We start from the raw sequence: 21424 nt of genomic DNA, 5'->3' as shown, positions 1-21424 counted from the left end.
TTTTGCCGCATTCTGAGAGTCCGTTAATAAAGTCGCTGATAGGATGCTTAGGGTGCGGTGTGCACCAAGACACAAATATTTATTATCATCAAAAAGGTGAAGGTGGGCAGAGGGAGAAGGGAGGCTGGCAGAAAAAGAGGTGCCATCGCTACTACTAAATTTGTTGACCAACTTTTCTCAAAATTCGGAGATACAAAAGAGCCATTTATGATTAAGAGAATAACACAAGTTATCTCCAAAACACTTTAGCGAATGAAGACATTTAGAGGCAAAAAATCATTTCTTTCACTTTGTGCTCTCTGGCTGATTGATGAAGACATCACAGGAATGATCATCGAGTAACTGCAGCATTTGTACGCTGAAAATCCTCACAAATATGTCATTTTGGTTTCACGAATAATTGAGTACTTTTAAACCGTACGTTGCGTTGGTTGGTATGATTGGGGAAGAAAAAATAGCGCGCGCACACAGATGGAGATGAGTGATGGAAAAAGATCAGGAAGAATGCATACCGTAAGTCAACAAACGAATACAAGATTGAATTTAATATTGACCGTTACATGTCAGCGGGAGAAAACTGTAAGGATGTGTGGGAGTTTAGAAAAGGCACACAAGAAAAAGAAGCGGTCCAGGAACGAAATGGGCAAATGCTCGCATCGGTTGGAGAAAGAGAGGTCTGCAGAAAGAAGAGCCAAGAGGTGCGGTCAAAGGTGAGCGCCATCGGGAGAATGGAGGGAAATGACAAGAGGTTGACAGACTAAAGGGGGGGAAAGTTGAAAAGACGCCATACAGTGTGTAGGGCCAAATAAAAATTGAGATTTTTTTAAATTAGAACCTTTATTGTCAACGAAATTGGGATTCACTTGTTGCTGTGGTGAAGACCTTCCTCTCTATTTTGATTTTAACTGATCATTCCATCTGCGCCCTCCTGTCCCTTTCATGTCATATCAAAGACAATATGCATGTTTTTTTTTTTTGGTGCGAACGTTTCTCATTTTAAAACCAGCAACTCGTAAGCCAGAACGGCCTGCGGTGTGAACGTCGCCTATGATTCCGTGTTAGAGCTCCATCAAATTGCTTGCTTTCGCATGCTGGGTTTAGATTGCCAACACCTCTCAATGTGAAACCGAGTCGCGCCACATCACTGCAAATTCAAGACTGTCAAGTTAACATCAGGAGGATTTCTGGCCTGAAGACTCGCTAAAGAATAGGGGAATACGTTGGCCAATCCAAGTGGAATTGTATGGGATGATTCTTAAAAGTGACAGCTTTTTCCAAAACCTCACGCCCGGTAGAGCGAGGGCAGATCACCCGTCATGATGTCTCAATTCGCGGCATTGACGAAACCCTCGGCTGTGTCATTAGAGCCGACCTCAAGGAAGGCTATGAAAGCTCCCTTTGGTTCCTTTCAACTGGAATCAAACAGAGTTGCACTGCCTCGGCGTGTTTCACCACCGGCGTTTCTTGCCTTTGTTCATCTCTTGTTAGGCTGTCAAGCTGACTGCCTTCTCTGTTGTTTCTTGTGAGAGAGAAATGACCGGCGCTAACCTAAGACAACAAATCACCGAGCGGAAAATGCTTCTGGCAGAGAAGAATGAGGGAAAAGGGCGAGTTTAAGTGTGAACACGGTTTGGGTTCCTACACGTTGGGGGTGCGGTACAATTATTGGACTGTCCCCCAGAGAGAGGAAAGAAAAACATTTGAACTCTCCGCAGAGCATTTAACTTGGAAGACAGATATGCGCCCGGATGAAAAAGAATCTTTGACAGCTGGCGGTCAGCGCAAATCCTGCAAACGTCTTTCAGAGTGACGAATGAAATAACATGATTATTGTGATGCTTGGAAACAAGTTTAACATGTCGCAACTCCACAGGCTGTCATAAAAGAAAGGATGCAGCTCTGCTTTGTTGTTTTGAGGTTTTTTTTTTTGTTTTTTTTTTTTAAATATGAGAAAATATTCCTTCATTCTTGTCCTGAGTGGTCCAAATATATGCTGACGGTTTTGCAAAAGATGTTCTTCGATAACCGCACTGATGGTGAGTTGGGCTCGGATTCCTGTCAGTCGTGTAGGAATTAAACAGTCAATGCAAAGTATTGCTGGACTTGAACTTGCTGGGACGAAGAATTTGGTTTTTTTTTTTTTTTTAATATGAGAAAATATTCCTTCATTCTTGTCCTGAGCGGTCCAAATATATGCTGACGGTTTTGCAAAAGATGTTCTTCGATAACCGCACTGATGGTGAGTTGGGCTCGGATTCCTGTCTGTAGTGTAGGAATTAAACAGTCAATGCAAAGTACTGCTGGATTTGAACTTGCTGGGATGAAGAATTTATATTGAATAGAAATGGACACAATGTAATGAGTAGAAAGTAGAGCGGGAAAATCAAATGTTGTTGTTGTCACTCTCATTGGGCATGAGCACTATTTTATTTCAGTTTTGACTTTGGTGAGGTACGACATCGTCTGCATGTTTTAAATGATGTATCCTTATATAGCTGAGCATTGAAGACTATTTTACTCAATTATACATTGAAGTATGCAAAAAGTGTGTTTTTGCACAAGCAGGCTTCATCCATTTTGTGTCTGACGGTGAGGGGCTGGACACAATGTAATGAGTAGAAAGTAGAGCGGGAACATCAAATGTTGTTGTTGTCACTTTCATTGGGCATGAGCACTATTTTTTTCAGTTTGGACTTTGGTGAGGTACGACATCGCCTGCATGTTTTAAATGATGTATCCTGATATAGCTGAGAATTTAAGACTATTTTACTCAATTATACATTGATGCATGCAAAAAGTGTGTTTTTGCACAAGCGGGCTTCATCCATTTTTTGTCTGACGGTGAGGGGGGGGGGTGTTTTTCCAAAGTTCTTCACGTAGCAACATTAACACAGAGTCATCCTGGAAATGAATTGTGTCGCGAGCATCCCGAGAGAGAGTCAACAGCTGCTTTGCCCTCTTGCCAGCGCTTCATCTTTCTGTCACGGAGCACACGGAGCACATGGAGTCGCAGTAATTTAATTAGAAGCGGCCCGCCATTATCGACGGATGAGTGCAATGGCTCAGGACATCAAACAACTTTACAAGATGGCACGCAAGATAAAAAAAAAAAAAAAATCAATAACTAAGATGGATGGGGATAATTGTCAAGAAGTAACAGCACAGTTGGACCGCAGTGATGTCACTCGTTTCAATAAATGAAATGTTTTGGGGAGGGGTAGGAAAAGAAGGAAGAAAAAAAAAGTCTATTTACACTTCTAGGGAGAAAACAGCAAGTGGGATTGAGAATGTAATTTTCGAAAATGGAAAGTGGCGAGAGCAAGATGAGTTGGAGAACAGAAAAGAAATGGATGTGATGGAAAGACGGCGACGGGGTCAAGGAAAAAGACACAGTTGAATGAGTAAAGTAAGACGGGCGACAAGAAGGAAATGGAATTTAAGGGATTAGCCACAGCAATGTCATGCTTGGCCTCTTTCTGCAATCCGAAATCTAGAAGGTCGAAGAGTACACATGCATGAAGTTGTTTGCATAACTCAAGCGCGCGTTTTGACACGGCTTTCTGATGATGACGACATTTGCGCCATCTGACTCGCGCGGCAAAATCCACACCTTTTCATCCATCGCAGTGGGCGGTGGCCATTTTGCAACTTGCTGTCGAGTGAAAATGACATCACAGTGCCGAAGGGATCAGAATGCGAACGTCACGTGACCAAAACCCGAGAAAACTGGTGAGCCGCGATGTTCATGACGAAACTACACAAAACGATCCAAACTGTGACAAGGCCAGCCTGAATGTCGAAAAGACAAGTCGAGCGAGCCAAAATCAAAATAAAAACCTATGAAGGCGATGGCACTGACATCAATGTCATATTTGGAAAGCTTTTATTTTGAACTTAGCCTTTGCGTTGGTGATGCGTTAGGTTATGAGTATTTTTGCAGTTTCTTGAACATGTCTAAATGACAACGAGAGAGAGAGAGAGAGAGAGAGAGAGAGAGAAATCAAACGAGAGGGTACCGTGGGCTCATGCGAAATCCCAGTCTGCCCTAAAAAGTCTCAGTACCCTCCGGGCTAAAATTGAGAAGCGCCAGTACTTTGTACGGCTGTCTCCCGGCCCATTTATAGCGCTGCCTTTAATAATACTTGACATGACTTTTATTGTTGTGGTGATGGACATAAATGTGGACAACAAGCTCGCCATTAATCTTGTCTTATTTTAGCCAGCGGCCCAAGGAAGGCACCTGTCCCTCTCACCCCTCCTCATCTTCATTTCCTCTGTGTCCTCTCTGCAATTTGCCACAAGCCCTCATTCCCTCACCTCTCATTTACTTCCCTGCTCTTCATCCTTCTTCTCTTTTAACCGGTATCCGCAAGGCATGCGTCTTGGATTGGCAGCGCACTTGTGCGGAGAGGGGCAGATCATGTGATTCCCAATGTGCGGCTCATCTAGCTGTTTCTAAAAAACGTTTCTGGCATGTGATGGGCAACTCTCTCTGTCAGGGTGAGTCTAGCACAAGGTAGGATTAAGTAGCAAATGTGCCATGATGCAAATGTACTCGGTTGAGAATTCTTTGGTGCTCCTTCATGGTTGTCCTCCATAAACACTTTGGAGTTTGGATCCGACAAAGAAAGAATCAAAACTCCAAATGCACTTCTTGTTCACCAATGCGCTAATTGATTGGTTCGTTTCAATTTCCTTTAAATGCCAAATGTAATGAAAAAAAATAGTGATTAAAACATGATTAGGGTGGGATGGGGGTACGTTCTCTTCTTTTCCTCTTTTTTTTCCCCTGGGAATTGAGATTCAGTCTTGGATGACAAGATAATGTCGCAATCTTAACAAGCAATGCATTTGAAAAATGAAATGAAATGAAAACACAACAGCGTCTTTTAACATCAGATGAATAGAAGTGTGCTGCAAGTTTCACGAAGTGTGTGTGTGTGTGTGTGTGTGTGTGTGTGTGTGTGTGTGTGTGTGTGTGTGTGTGTGTGTGCGCGTGTGTTTGTGTCAGCCTTACCTCCTCGCCTGTTGAGCTTTGCATAACCAGGTGCATATCCATTTGAGAAGACAGATGAGCTGGAGAAGGCTGTGTGCGGCAATGGGGAGGCCAGTGCATTGTCACATTTTGCTGTGAAGAGAGAAATGAGATTTAGAATCAGGGAAGCAAAGATGGGGGGGGGATAAAACATGTGGATGAATTCAGAAAAAGTAAGGGTATTTGCAGATGTTTTTTGTTCTAAACTCACAATAACCCACTAACTACTAAAAAAAAAAAAAAAAAAAAAAAAAAATCCCAAAAAACAGAAGACACATGAGCACAGCTGAAGGTTGCAATGAGCTACCTGTTAGACATTTGACGAGTCATGTGGAAACATTGTGATAAGTCCTTTTGGCAGTCAAATAGTAAAGTGTGCATAAAATTGTGTTTGGTAGAGTTCGTCCGTATCGTATTTCCTTCTAGCATCTCCAGAAAGGTTACCGTATTAAGTTATTGCAATATTTTCAGAAGTGGTAAACTGCCTTTACTTAATTATGAGTGTCACAATGACTGGAAAATTCCTGTTGTACGCGCTACTAAAAAAAAACTGTCACATGTACAATATAGACCAGGACATTTCTCAAAAACGACTGAAACAATTCTACGACGGTCACTTTTCTAAGTGTAAGATGCATTTTGGACAGAATTGCTCTGAGTTCTTATGAAAACAGACTGCATATTAAGAGTCAAAAGTCAACCGTGTTTGAATCTTTCTTGAATAACACTGTAATTTTTACAAAGCTTTGAAAATTCAGTCAAGTATCTGTACTGGTGTGCACTATGGCTGAGAAACAAGCTTTCAAGAAGTCAGTATGGTAATGTGGAACAAATTGCATTTTGAAAGCAGTTACAAACTCTTCAAAGTACTTTGTGCTTTATGACTGCTGAAGTGCATAATTTAGCATGTTAATCTGTTGCAAGAGGGGAAAAAAAAAACAATTTTCTATTCAAGTGCACTTGGTAAACATTTTCAGTGTGTTAACGCCACAATATAAGCTCATCTTTAACACCGCTTGGGAACCCATTTCCGACCTTCATCACACTTCATTGGAGTTGGAGCTGTTTTGGCGAGCAGATGGCTTCAAAATGTGCTCAGCAATCAATTGAACAATTCAAAAAATACAGGAGTTCATTTGTTTTTTTTTTGCATATCTACAAAAAGCTGTGCAAAATGTGAATCCATTTATTTTTGTGTAGGTATTTCTTTTCGACACCCTACTTTCTCACTCTGCCCCCCGCCACCCTTTTTTATTTTATTTACTTATGTATTTATTTATTTATTTTTTTTAACTAGCCTCGTGGGCCGTGTCAGAAGTCATTTTTAATATATGTCGCGGGCCACTGAAAAACGGATGAAGGGACCACAAATGGCCTCTGGGCCATAGTTTGGACATCCCTGATTTGGAGCAATATTTCTCTACCTTTATGAGCCAAGGACACATCTATTGCAAATGAATTTCTGTGGCACCCAGACAGAGCTCTCAATGCACACTACTGTGCCACGGCAGCCTGGTTGAGAGTCACGATATGGTCCGGAATGGCAATAGGTCCGAAGGAGAAAAAAAAAAACCAAAACATTTGGCAACGATCAAAAAGGATTCTTTATTGCTGTTATATGTGAGCAAAAATTGTTTCCATGTCGCCATGAAAGGAAGCTGCGGTCAGCTTTTTTTTTGTTTCTTTTTCTACAAGGACAGTAAGAATCTTATCACTCTGACATAAACGCACATAAAAGCAACAAACACACTCATTTCTTCCAGTACATTAGCTTTCATGCCGAGAGAAATGCGGTGTGCCAGGCCAAGTAGATGCAGTCCATAGCTCTCTGTCACGGCCCATCGTATTGTGTGCACCGGAGTGTGAGAGTCAGATTTAGAGTGGGAGACTATTGTTTGCATCGTCTGCATGTTTGTGTTTGGGAGAGTGTGTAAGAGGGCTCGGCCAGTTGGCTGCTTAGACATATTATGCTGTGTCACAAGCCCACTCGCAGAGTCAAATAAATAAATCAAGAGCACCTTGGCTCAATAACTTGGGTGTGTTTCTGCATGGGAAGTAGTCTGCAGTGCCCTTCATGGAGAGCAAGTAAAGTGTATGGCGTATTTTCTCGGCTTGTTACGACATGGCAACACACATGCATGCACACACGCACACACACAAAGTAATGAGGGCTCAAGCACAGCCCTGTATAATTTGGGTTTGCAGCCTATATCTTATTAAAATGATACTACCTTGGACTTTGTTTTAGGATTTAAAATATGAACGTGAGTTCAGAGCAGGGAACTCGTGTCACGAAAGCCATTAGAAACATACTTTGTCGCGTTATAAATAGCTCATGCCTGCATTCACAACCGGCTGCTGAAAATGAGTTTGGGTGTCTTGCGGTTCGGAAATGCACGCAGACAACTTTGCCGTAAGTGTTATCGAGAGTGGCTCATGTCAAAGGATGACTCCTCTTTTCAAGACAGCAACTAACAGTTATTATCGGATCAACAGAGGAGGGGGGGGGGGTAAACAAAAACAAAGGGCACTAAGAATAGCTGAACAGAGTGTGATAGAAACATTGAGAGAGGGAAAGGGAAAAGGGGGCGGGAGGCAGGCAGAATGAAGGCAGAAGCTGAGGGCAAATGCAAATGGCTGTCGACCAAAGTCTTCTTATTGACACTTTGAGTCAGGTAAATAATGTGCGTGCGTGTGTGTGTGTGTGTGTGTGTGTGTGTGTGTGTGTGTGTGTGTGTGTGTGTGCCTGCGCGCGCGCACACACGGTCTGGGAAATTAGGAAGGAGGAAATGTGTTGAGCTTCCTGCCAACATTTGGGAGGGGAGCCACAGTTGGTTTGGCTGCTTCTCAAATGACTTTCCATTGGTGGAACATCTCTGGGGCGAAAGAGAGTCGGCTTCAATGAAATCGTAACAGGGCTGCGGGCAACCTAAAATCAGTTGAACCAAATCGCAGCCATTCAACAACATTTGGGCTGGGATGTTACTCGGCTAATGCAGCCGCCACATTGACCTCTCTTATGAATCCAAGTGTTTAACATCGAAGCTGCCCGGTTCACCGCTTCTATGCATAAATGCATAAACTAATGCATAATTCACAAGTGACACAGCGAGCACGTGTTCAACAAGCTCACATGAATAATAGGGTCAGAACATCGGGTGTTCTTTTCCAGACCACCAACAATACTGCAAAATCTTTATTTCATGACAGAAGAACTTTCCACGCAACCTTTTCACTGCGTTGGCCAGCCTGGTCTTTTGACAGCAGAGACTGCCGAAGTTTGGGGAACCTGGAGGCTTTTTGTGGACTCCGATCATGAACACAGTGGAGGTTGTCAAAAGTATCAGCAGCCGCACGGGTCTGCAGTCCAGACCGACTCTCTCAAAGTGTGGGCGACTTGCTCCGTCTGCGTTTTCTGCTCCCTGGCGGAGCTGGAAGAAGCCTGCTTTCCATTGGCTCGGATTTGTTGATTTCATCCTGGAGATATTTTCATCACATTCACTGTCTGGGGCAGATGATGAGGTCATCCACAAAATTCTATTTTGATTTGCCCTGATGCCCTGCCCGCTGCCCGATGCCTATTGACCTACTTTTTCTGTAATATCCATTAAGTCGGCCATCTTGTTTTTGTGTTTTATATAAATAAAATACATAACATGTTCCAGAATCGCAGCGCGAGCTGTGGCTCATCAGTTGATTACAAATCAGACAACTGTGAGAAACTCGTCTTTGCTTCATTTTCTCCGGGATAGGGAACTCTGTGGAATGTAGGCTTGGGAGCCTGTCAAAGTCATAAATGTAATACATACATCATAAGCTAAAATTAGGAACGGCAGCAAATAGACATAGAGACATTAAATCATTGTGTTGTTGCGTCAAATACTTTTGCAAAATATACAATCGAAAGGACAGATCTGTCAAATGAAAGCATATCTGATCCCACTTTTTTATTTTTCAAATGTCAAAAGCTTTTGAACTTCTTTTCCCTCATCTGGAAGTGGGCAAAGGGACACTTGCTAATTAGCGATCATCCACATACGCAAGCTGACCTGGACACCTGGTGCTGCACGACAGCAACTCCCAGGTGGTTTTCAAAGAGACGATCGGACAGGCCGGCACACAAAATTAACAGATGTTCCACCGCATCTAAAGAGCTCTTCTAATTGCCACTACACTTGCTTGTGACTATCTATATTCTGCACACATATACATATAGGCTCAGTACATCCAGGGGATGCATTACTGGTAGGTATGTAACACTCACTACTGTATATCTCAGAGACTTTTGTGTTTCAATTTGACAATGGGTTGAAGTTTTGCAAAGTGCCATGAAGGAGCCACAGAAGGTCGTCATCTCAGTGACAAGACACCAGAAACCTTCTGGGCATTTCGTCAGATGCAATTGCACAATCAAACAAGAGCTACTGCACATCGGGAAAATCTTCCTTGACAAAGATCACAATTCTGAATTCACAATTAAAATGTTGACGCAGACTAGCAAAGTATTCATTTGACCCTACACGTAAAGTATTTGCACTTTGCCCCATTTCTCATATTTTGACCTTCACTGTGGAGGGGTTCTTAATGTTCTGGCCCGTAGGTGTATATGACTCTCGGTGTGTATCGCACACCTTGTCTTCTGGTTGTTTCAGCACAGTGTTACATTCTGAATCTTTGCCCGCATTGATCCATCAGCAGGGGTGGAAGGCGCAGACTATCCAATTTCAAATCACGCAGCACCTCCGGGGTGTCTAAAATAACAATTTATCTCAATGATAAGGTGCCAAAACTTTTCTTTTCCAAATTTGAATTGAATTTTGTGAAAATGGAATAGTCAAGTCAGTGGGAAATGCATTTGCGCGACACATAACAAAAAAGTTTTTCATCTACGGACCCCCCCACCAGGCTTGACATTGAAATTAGTTGTCTTTTTTTCTCTCAGACAAGGATAATTCTTTGCCTCTGTTTCTCGATGTACGGTGTGCAAGTGGAATCCATCTCCACACCCCTCAGGGTGAGAGGTAGGGAGTTATTCGTTCTATTATGTCCATTCATCCCTCTCACACGTGGTTAACACCTCCCCATATGTCACCTTGTTCTCCATGTCTTTGAAGCTGCATGGAAGAAGTCACATTTTATGTCTTTGTGTCATGAACTTCGACTATTTGGTTGGTGCATGACATGGGAGCACATTTTAATCGTAGTCGCATACACCTTGCAATCACTTTGTTCGTTAGCAGTCAATAAGCTTTTCTACTGTACTTGATGTTCATCTATTATTGACCCTGTGAGTTCAAGTCCTGCACAGATGAATGGGTCTCTCTGTCATTGGTAATCAATGCTGGTTTTATGGGATATTGTACTCAGGTTGACGAACAACCCCAGGTGGAACCCCTCTGGTGTCTTCCCCCCCACCCCCCCTCTTACATATTGGGAAAAGCCCACTGCCCAGAGGGACAGAGGAATTCATGTACTGCAGCTTCCAATGACAAGGTCATTGAAGAGGGACAGTGTGTAGAGAAATATGTGAACTGAAAAGCTTGAGGGATGATGAGATATTTGCGATTCTAGTCAGAATATTCAAGGTCAAACACGGTGCAAATATAAACGACCACAGGAATATTTTAATTAGTCCAAGCAAATTGGCCAACTACCCAGAGACAGTTTGGCACTTGACAATCCGAATGGGAGCATGCAGCAGCACGCGCCGAGGGCCTTCATCACCTTCTCCGCTGCCCTAAACATCAAAAGCACTGACTTGCAGTGAAAACCTCATATGAAATTGGATACATGGATTCACAATGGTCCTTTTGTCCTTATTTCATAGCATGTGTCTTGGCTTGCCTCTGTTCCCAGCTGTTTGTGGGATGATATTTATTTCTTCATTTTTGTCTGATCAGATTTCTACGTGTTGCCACAACAATGTGAAACTTCCCAGAGCCTTTCAAACTCTGAGTTGCAAGATGACGATTGGACATGACTGAAAAAAAAAAATCACTTTAAAGGCGGACATTATGAAAAACTGAAAGGTCTGCGTGAAGGCCCACATCCGAAAGACACCCGCCCGCCACTGGTATAATAACATGCAGTTGATTCACTAGGATTGGGGATTCAACATTTTCTTACTCATTCATTGACTTCCATTTCCTCCTTTTGCTTTTGTATCCTCCCTTTTGACCCACGGATTGCACCGCCGGTCACATCAGTTATAACAGCTTGAGTCGGTGAAGCCTCAGCCTAGACAAAAAAAAAAATCTGCTCAGAGCAGTATGAATCATTAGCCTCCGGCTCTCACATTTATACTAGCGTGGAGGAAGAAAGCATCTGTGTTTGTGTTTGAGACTATCAGCAGGCTTGTATTTTATGCATGCAGAGCACCAAGAATCTGAGAAATATTATGATTATTATTACTTTTTTCAAACCAATTCTGACGCCATTTGTTCTGTGGAATTCTTCCAATGTTGGCAAGGCTGTGTGACTCTCAGGATGAATTGCGCAAAAGTGCTAAGAGGCCACGTCACAAAGTACAGCTTTCATTTCATTTGCACTGACAATCTGCGTGCAATTACCTGCTGATTTACTAAAGCAGGAGCTCATTGAGCAATCTGGGACTGTGCGCGCACACACACACACACACACACGACATACTAAGAGTATGAAGATCTGAGAATGCTCGCTTAAGCCAGTGAAGCGGATTAGAAAGTGGATGGGCTTTACGCAGAGGTTGTAGGAGAGTGGGAGCCATGCAGCCAAGCGCAGGTCAAGGTTTTAATTTAATTGGAGGCAATATACCGTCATGAACAGTTGAGTCCAACCTGCACCTACATCCATGTTGATATCAAGCTTCATCCAGAGCTTAGGAACATCCCGTGTGTGAAAGGGACTCTGCAAAAACAAGCCGTCTCAGATTTTCATACTCGGTGTGTCATGCAAAAATGCATTTTCGGGATTTTACATGCATACCATCTTCTAATAGCGCAAGGGAATCGGCAAGGGGGACAATAAAACACACGAGAACGGTGCCCAATAAAAAAGGCCCAGTGAGTTTATGTTTTCCTCATCGTGACTGCACCGCACTGCGGGTCGGTCGCAGAGCAATCTGTGAATCACTAGTTGTTGGAGGAGTCCGGACGGGCTTTAGTCATTTCCCCTGGAGACGTCAGGAAGAAATCATGAGCCTCCATCTCTCTCCCTCGTTCAACGCTCATAAAGATGATTTGCTGCCAATCTGGCAACAGAAGCCCATAATATCCCTCCCTCCACTGCCCTCCAACCCCTTCGTCAGCCCCAAACTCCGTCAAGCCGAGAGACAATATGTTCTGAATGTCAGCTTGACGCCAATGTAGTCAAGGTGGGGGCGACGGGGATCGGCTCAATGGCAAAAGGGAAAGAAATTAAAAACACTCACGTATGGCGATGTATTCACATTCTAGATGTGTCAATGAAGTTTGACAGAAGACAGTCTACTTTATGGCTAAAAACCTCCCATGTTAGCCATCGGCATTTTCCCATCATGCTTCCTCTGTCTCCAAGTGCTTCATTTTCTAGATGTTCTTGACATTTTGAAAGTTTCAAAAAGTTGAAGAATTTTAAAGTTCCAGCTCCCGTTTTTCTGTATGTGGCCTTCGAACGAAAAAGTTTGGACACCCCTGATTTGCATGAAAGTAGTGCAAGTGACTTTGTTTTTTTTTTTTTTGTTTTTTTCTCTACGCTGGAGTGATGGAAATGTATTGATGGAAAGACATACCGTATTTTCACACCTATAAGGCGCCATTAAAAGTCTAAAATTTTCTCCAAAGTGGACAGCACGCCTTATAATGCGGAGCGTCTTGTGTATGCGCTGAGTACCAAAACGTGTTAGAGAGCCAACACGCTGTTTATATAGAGAAAATGCGGAAGTGAATGAGGACAGGCATGCGGCGAAGAAGTCGGCCAATCAGTGAAGGGTGGGCGTGTATATATAAACATAAATAGAGAGAGAGAGAGAGAGAGAGAGAGAGAGAGAGAGAGAAAGAAAAGGCTGACGTGAGTGTGGACAGGCATGGGGCGAAGAAGTCCGCCAATGAGTGAAGGGTGGACGTGTAAGTGGACGCTAAAGGCACGCCCCTAGCAGGTACCAGCACCTGTATAAAGTGTGGATATGTGCTTTATTGCAAAACAACTTCGGTTTTGGTTTCTAAGAACCCCCGAAATGACTTCTACAAAGAGACACGCCTACAAAGCTCAGTTCAAGCTTCAAGCCATCGGTTACGGAATCGAGCAGCCGCGAGAGAATTTCAAGTCAACGAATCCATGGTTCGCAAATGGAGGAAGCAGGAGAACGAGCTTCGCCAAGTCAAAAACACGAAGCTGAGATTCCGTGGACAGAAGGCGGGGTGGCCCGAGTTGGAAGACCAACTGGAGCGGTGGATTGTTGATCAAAGAGCAGCCGGCAGAAGCGTCTCCACAGTCACCATTCGACTGTGTACTCACGTTTGTTCGACTGTGTACTCACGTTTTTTGATTGATCAAAAAACGGGAGTATATTGTAAGCTGGCTAAATAAAATGCAACCGAACTCAGTTTTGCTTCCGTTGCCTTTTTAAAAACGTGTTTTTAGCGTGTATCCGTATGTCTTAGCATGCTACCGTATGCTTCAAGCTAACGTGTTTTTAGCATGCGTGCACGCAACGCATGCCGTATGTTTTAGCTGGCGTATGTTTTACCACTGTAAAACTGCGCCCAATAATACAGTGCGTTTTGTCTATGTGTAAAATACCAAAATAGCACCCGTTAGTGAGACTGCGCCCAACAATACGGTGCGTCGAATGGTTGTGAAAATACGGTATATGAAAAAAACACAGCTTTTGCAAAGGAATGCCCGCGCAAACTAAAATGTTTGCATTTGAACTTCAACGAGGATGAGTCCGAGAGTGTTTATCGGATCAGTGGTCACACCAATAAATTGTAGCAATGCTTTAGCTTGGGGAGTCCAGAAGTGATTAGAGGTGAACTCCATTTGCTCAAGATCCACAGCAGGTTGACAAATGAGGATTCTCTCTAGGAGCATCACCGGGGCTCCCAGGGGTGAATCGGAATCACAAAACGTGTACTTTGCATATTGCGTGTGTGCGCACATCTATATAGCGGAAGACTAATGGGAACGCAAGCTGTGTTGAAGCTCTGCAGTGACTGGGGTTCGCTGAAGGGGATTTAGCATTGTTCTCCAATTCAGTAATACCTGACGGCGTGCGCAGGAATTAGAATTGCTCGTGGCCCGGCAATAGCAAATGAGGCTTACGGTGGTTAGCTTTGTTTGTGTTGTGGCAATAAGCACTTAACGTGTTTGCTTCTCACGTATTAACTCATGTTTCAGGAGCGAGCGATGTTAACATCGGCTGCCTCTGGATTATTGCGCTTCCTGCCAATGTAGAGGATTAGAAAATGGCTCCAACTGTTGCATTGTGCATCTCCGTTACAACCGGGGCTCTTTTGTTGTCTCTTCCAAAAATGTCCTGGAACCTTTCCTTATCCGCCCTAGATTCCGAGTCGCCGTGTGGCGTTTTCCTGATATTTCCCACAATCTTTTCACCCACATTGTTTCGCCGCAAGCCATCAACGATCTCGTCCCACTCTTTCACAACCTCCATCCATCTCAAGAGAAAGATTTTCAGACACAGGCTCTGCAGGGAATTTACCGTCTATTCGAATACATCTGAATTGCCATCAGGCTCCAACTTGACACCTGACGGCGGCTGAATATTAGCAAATGCGATCAAGCAGTGCCTGATTAATTGCCCACATGACCGAAAGGGCGCTGTCGATGCATTGACATTTGTCCAAGCCGTAATAAACGTGTCGCTTCGACTTCTCCGGCACAACAGCTTGATGTGGCAATTAGTGGACGTATTCCTCGCTAATACCGTCCAGCCCAATCCATGTCTGTCACATACATACTCCATTTGACACATACGTGCCTATTCAAGCGGGATGAAAGTTTGGCATTTGTAACTCATTGAATGCCACCGGAGCAAAGCCCTCAATCCCGGCCGTTTTAGCAGAAGTTCAGAACATTCTAAGAAAGATAAAAAAAAAAAAAAAAGTCAACTAAAATGTGACTCAAAAATACAGCCGAATGACTGAAGCTCGTGAATGCAACTCCTATGTTTGATTGCATTGTCATGAACAGAAATGAACAGAATCCTGAGCAATGAGGCTTTTAACCGTAATTTGTTTGGAAATAACAACAGTGGAAACTGATTTCTCATCAATTATTCCTGGCGCAGTAATCCAATTTGCGGGCACCATCAAAGGAACCGAGATTGAAGTTTGAGGCTTGGATTGAAAACCTCACTGAATTATTCAGAACGCTAAAATACGCAGTTGATCCGGCGAACTCTTTGTGATGAAAGGCAAGTCCTCGAAAAACAAAGACAAGTTGATAGGACCGTTGAATTGCTAATGCCTCGCATGTGCCCTGATGAGATACAGTGTCGCCATCAGACACCAGCAATTGGTAATACCGTTAGCATTCAGACAGAGTGCTTTTAATTTCAAAAGTACATCATAATGCGCAGGTCTTAATACGCTGAAGAAATCCGGTTACTTGCTGATCAGCGCTTGGTGACGATTTGTCAAGCAAACATTCAAATGGTCAAAACGTCAAAGTGCAAACATTTTATTCCCTTAATTTCCATCCAGTTTGTTCCTCACGCCATTACGAGGACTGGCTATTCAGAACACGATGTGTCTGTGGGGTCGTAAGCTGAAGAAGGAAGAGAAAATAGGGAGCGCGCCTTGGGAGAGGTGAATGGAAGGCGCAACAATGGCACACACAGTGCGGCGTGTGGACTCTTGGGAGCCTTTGCTGACAGACTGTTCTCTGATACAATACATGCACACGCACTCACACACAAAAGTCCCTGAAATAGGCCTGGAGGAAAAAAAATAACATAATATTGGGGTTGGAAATGGTGTTACTCTTTTGAGCTGCGGTGTTTTTCCCCTCCCGACGCTAATCAAATGGGATATAAATGCACTCTATGCAAGAGCAGCTCACTAAACAACTTCAAACATAACAAATCTTCCTGTCGCATATAGTGATGTATTGTATGTGATTACGAACCCATGCAGACGTGCAGACTGCAAATGAAGTTGCTTTGGCAAAACCGGAACAAATAATGACTCCCGGTGGAAAGCGATTCATTGTACAGTCTCGCATGTGGACGTCTGCTCACGCTTGCTTGCAGTTACGTGTGTCGAACTTTTGTGTGTGCGAATGGTTGTTCATCCATGCGTGCCCCGTGATTGGCTGACAACCGGTTTCAGGTGGACCCCGCCTACTGCCCCAAAACACCTGTGGTGTGCGTGTGTGTGTGTGTGTGTGTGTGTGTGTGTGTGTGTGTGTGTGTGTGTGTGTGTGTCTTTGTATATTCTTTCTTAGTTTTCATAAGCTTGGTCCTCATCCTCTCCCACTTTTCAAAATCCCATCTGTGCCCCTGCATATCGCCTAAATGCTCGCCGTTACAGAGTGGCTTTTTATCAGAAACTGTTTTCGAGAATTTGGACTTACAAATGTTGGTGTGACCTGCCTCCGATCTGAACATTTTATTTCTTGGACATGTTGGCAACTGCAACTGTAATTGGGGGAGTGGACTGCCTTCCCAATGCAGTGCATGTGTGTGTGTGTGTGTGTGTGTGTGTGTGTGTGTGTGTGTGTGTGTGTGTGTGTGTGTGTGTGTGTGTGTGTGTGCGCGCGCGCGTGACCAGCATGATGAGGTGACTGTTCGTGCAGTCAGCCCCAGAGCTTTTGTTGCTAAAAAACTTCAAGATATGTCTTGTTTGGTACTTCTTTGTGAGAAGCCACTTATCCAGCCCCGTCCACAACAACAACAACAACAACAACAACAACACAACACAGAATCATTCAACAAAGGTCAATAGCTCTTCTGCTTGGCACCAGCACCAAGTGTTGGCCACACTTTGTGTTGAGAATGCAACATTTCAAAAGGGAAATAATCGATCAAACACATTTTTCGGAACTTTTTGTTGTGAAAATAATTGCACAAATAACCAAGGACAGAAGGGATCATTTCACTATATCTTGTCCGATAAATGGTAAGTGGTAATGTGTGTTAGTTTTTCAACAAAAAAAAAAAAAAAAATTCAAGCATGAAGTCATATCAAGTGGCAGTGGGAACCCTGGACTTGAATGCATATTTATACATATGCGTAACCCTACCCTTGACTCCAAAACCACATCAGCCATTTATTGACATTATACGTGAATTCAGAAAGATGAGGCAAACTGGCCAGTTAACCTTGCCTGTGATATCCAGTCATTACAATTTACAAGACCTCACAATAGAACAAAGCAGTAGCTCTCCATTTCTTATCGGTCTGCTTTTTGCATCACCAAGGTTAGGTTTTGTTGTTTGTCTAAATGACACGTGTCTTTGTTTTTACCTGCCCGGGTCCTTACATATCATCACCCAAATTAAATGAACTCCTCGAAGCAAGGGAACGAGCTGGGCAGCGCAGCTTTATTCCAAGCCAAGCGGGTCCGGAGTCGTATTATTGAAGTTAATTGATCTAGCAAAATAATCCCCGCAGCATCTATCCAGCAACCAACTAAACGCTTTTTACCAGCCAAGCCAAGCCAAGTCTTGTTTGGAAGAGAAGGCTCCCATTCCCTGAGGTCGTTCGCTTCGACAGTAGATTGGCTGCGTGTGTCTGCTGTGTTTGTGGAGTTTGTTTCTGCCTGCTTTTGGAGCTTCTTTCAGTTTTATTTGCGAATAGTTGCCCAGCGGCTCGAATGAGCGATTGTGTGATACAGTTGTGTGAGAACTTGTTGCTGGAAGTCTGGAAACACGTGAGCTTTTTTGAAAGTGAAAAAGAAGGCTAATGACTGTCAACGCAGTGTCATCGTTCAGTGCCAAGTGCCGAGTCCCGGGTCAGTTTCCCTTGCCAGCCTGTTGTCACGCAGCCGTCAAAATGTCATATCCGTTGCTCGTTTCGATTGGAGCGCATTAAAAAAGACGGGCTGATGTATTTAGCGCGGATCTGTCTGGAGCCTATAGAGCCCCTGCCGCTGCCATGCTTCTTGCTGAAGCAGATTGTTTATGACAGCTTGCCGGCTGCAAAGTGCAGACAGCGTGCTACGGGACGGCTTCTATTATTGCAACGAGCATCAGAATGAGCAAACACGCGTCTGCGGCAGCCGCGGCGCAAAAGCACAGTCGGACTAACAACAACAAATAAATAGATACATCATGAAAACAAAGAACGTGAAGATCAAAGCTAACACATTTTCACCCGCACAAGTTGACTTCATTTGTGCAAATTTTACAGGGCCTAAAACAAACATTCGCTCACATCCTCACTTCGCCACCCGTGCAGCCAACGCAGACGTCCAACATTTTGCATCAAGTGAGGAACATATTGAACTTTTTTTTTTTTGGAACAACCTCACTGACCAGCAAGTGAGCCGAGGTTTTTTTTTTTTGGAACAACCTCACTGACCGACCGGCAAGTGAGCCCAGAGGCTAAGATGACATGTTCAATCATGTCAATGAAATCCAAACTATCCATGTGATTCAGGGTTTTGGGGAGCCAAATTTCTTCCGCCCGCGTGGTTTTGCCGTGACGCGGCCGAAAGAAATTTGGCCCTTACATCCAGATCTGAAAGGTGGCAGCCCCATCACGAATAAAACAAAGGCCATCGGCAAAATAGCAACGCTTGCTGGTGGAGGTGAAATGAACCGAAGCCACAATAGAGGCAAAGTGAAAACAACCGCTTGATAGTTGGTGAAGGCTCACTTGTCAGGCAGGCGATATCTGCTGTGGGTTGTGGCTGACACGTCCCACTCGTTTCCCCCCCCAAATGCAATTTAGGGGCCCACTTCCAACTTGCAAGTATGAGAGCAGAGCTTCAAGATGTTTCCCGACAAAGATTTCACGATTGATGGGAAGAAGTAAAGTGCTGTTTGTTTTCCTGCGCGCTTCTCTCAGCGGGGGTATTACAATGTTAATTTTCAATGGGAATGGAAGCTCAAACAACCTTACTTGCTTGATTTACCTTGAAGTATGGAGGGAGACTGGCTCAAGGCAATCCACTAAAGACACACACACACACACACACACACACACACACACACACACACACACACACACATTTATTTAAATGGAGCAATCGCTGCCAGAGGAAAAATAAGACACACTTTTATCCGTTTTGTCCCAGAGGTCTTTTGAAAGCACGCTTGGAAAACCCAACAAAAAGAACACCTCTCATCAGTCTAATATTCACTCAGACTGGTTGCCTTCCCTTGCCCACTCGCCCTCATATTTCCCACCTTTTTCAATTGCTACCAGTCTCCACTTGTTTTATATTTTGCTGCTCAGTCACTGTGGAGTATTTTTCCTTGGCAGCCATCTCTCTCTCTCTCTCTCTCTCTCTCTCTCTCTCTCTCTCTCTCTCTCCCTCACCTTGTCCGCTTGACTGTCATCTCCCTCACAGTTCAGCTCATCTCTCCAATTTCTGACACCATCGTTCCCCTGAGCTTTTCTCTCATTTGCCACCTTGTTGTGGTGTGAACTGCAAGATCAAAAAAACGGAAGCATTCGGGAGCAAGTTAAAGTTGCGCAGTATGAACTATGATGCTTGAAAATGCTCCTGGTATTCAATACCAAAGTTCTGAACAGTATACAGGGATGTATGGGGGATGGAACCCCCCCCCCCAAAAAAAAACAAAAACAAAAACCAGACAAACCAGGTATTTGCTGACATTTTGTTTACATTGGGAAAAGTCTTCACCTCCTGTTCTGCATATATGGTATCATAACGATAAATAATATTTGTGGTAATGTCGTTTTTGTATAGTTGTAAAATATATTAGGTTGACATTATTGAGAGCACAACCACACAGACTAGACATGGACAAACTATTACAAAATGTTCTTGATCAATGTTGGCAAAATAATTTGTTTGCGCTTATCTAATGCAAGATGCATTCTCTTCTGTTTGTTGGAATATTACAGTATATCAATTCCGCTCTAATGTGAGCATGACAAAAAAGGTCACCTTGTTCCCGTCGATTTGTTTCTCTGATATTGTATTGTTGCTTTGTTGTGAGACAAAACAAGATGTGTGGGGGTGCCAGTTGCATAAGATGGAAGATAATTGACGGTTTGGGTTTGTGTATATGAGCTCACGTAAGAAAAATAGGTTCTTCTCAGCAGCCCGGTTTGATTCAGAATGTGTGCGTAACAGTCCGTCTTTGTTTGCACCACTGACTCTGCTCTAAGCTTGGCTGCAAAGCGAGCAGAGGTCAGCTTCCTCATAAAGTCAATAAAACCGAGTTCACAGAGTTTTTATATTGTGTTTTTTAACGCTTTATAAAATTGTAATTTATCTCAAAAAGTTAGCGCTTTGACTCTGACAGCCCCGGTTGGACATTTTCCACCTTTCAGTTTTATCAACGCAAGCCAAAGGGGGCTCGCCAAACAACGTTAAGCAGACGACAAGTTTATCTTTGTCTCTTCTCTGGCGCGACGCTGCTTTCTGTTGGGTGTCCGCTTTCGGCTTTTGTCACCATGAACAATTTCCGAGCCTCGGTGATGGAACAAATGAACGGGAAGGCACAGTGCATGCTCCTTCTGCGCGAGGACAGTATATGCCTTGGTCTGCTTCTGTGGATGCCTTCCACCTTTGTACTGCTCTCCTCCACGTCCCTTTCATTCAGCCCTCGCCGTGCTCTCACCTTGCCATCCGTCCTTTTCACCTTCCTCCAGCTGGTTATGTCTACTAATGGCTGTCGCGATGTGGACAAACGTGAAACCGCTTGGTCTTGCGTGCTGTAAATATGGCTCATTAAGATGGGACGAGGTGGGGAAGGTGATGAGGTTGTGCAACAAGCTGCTCTATGCACTCGCGTTCTTACTAATGAGTTGCTGACAAGTTGATGCCCAATATGTCCCAAACAAACTCAAGGTGTTTCACAGTACGTGGAGGACAAATATGGACGAAGCAGTGAAGTTAATCATATTTTGAAGGAGCACATTTAATCAAGTTCTGTATCTGAAGTTTACACTACAAAGGCAAAATTGAAACATGGAAAATGAATGACATCAAATCGGGGTGGGGACGGGGTGGGTTTTTAATCCGATGGGAGTGTGCAGAAAATGACAAAATGCGGTTTAGTGCCTCACAAATAGAAAGCTGACAGAGTGTAGTTTGACTTTCTGCAGGCAGAGGGACAGCACTAACTGTCCCTGAGCCTGCGGCCTTTAATTGGGCCTTTTATGAACTCCTGAATGATCACCTCGAAGCGCTGTGCTGGTGTTTCCCCTTAAAAAGGCGGGCAGCTGGCACTAATCACATTTAGCATTAAAATGAACAGCGCACTCAGAAACA

General features: G+C 43.8%; 1 protein-coding gene across 2 annotated transcripts in view; it reads right to left on the bottom strand.

Moving 5' to 3' along the window:
* Positions 1 to 21424, bottom strand: part of cntnap2a (contactin associated protein 2a) — a 146654-nt gene that overhangs the window by 81913 nt on the left and 43317 nt on the right. For both annotated transcript variants that reach the window (XM_019869397.1, XM_019869396.1), the window contains one exon: positions 5018 to 5128. In XM_019869397.1, coding sequence (XP_019724956.1) covers positions 5018 to 5128 — 111 coding nt within the window. The remainder of the gene's footprint in view (positions 1 to 5017; positions 5129 to 21424) is intronic.

The sequence above is a fragment of the Hippocampus comes genome, unplaced genomic scaffold (assembly GCF_001891065.2).
Source record: "Hippocampus comes isolate QL1 unplaced genomic scaffold, H_comes_QL1_v1.1 scaffold149, whole genome shotgun sequence".
In the NCBI taxonomy this organism is placed as follows: domain Eukaryota; kingdom Metazoa; phylum Chordata; class Actinopteri; order Syngnathiformes; family Syngnathidae; genus Hippocampus; species Hippocampus comes.
Note: the sequence above shows the minus strand (reverse complement) of the source record. Positions and strands in the feature narration are given on the sequence as shown.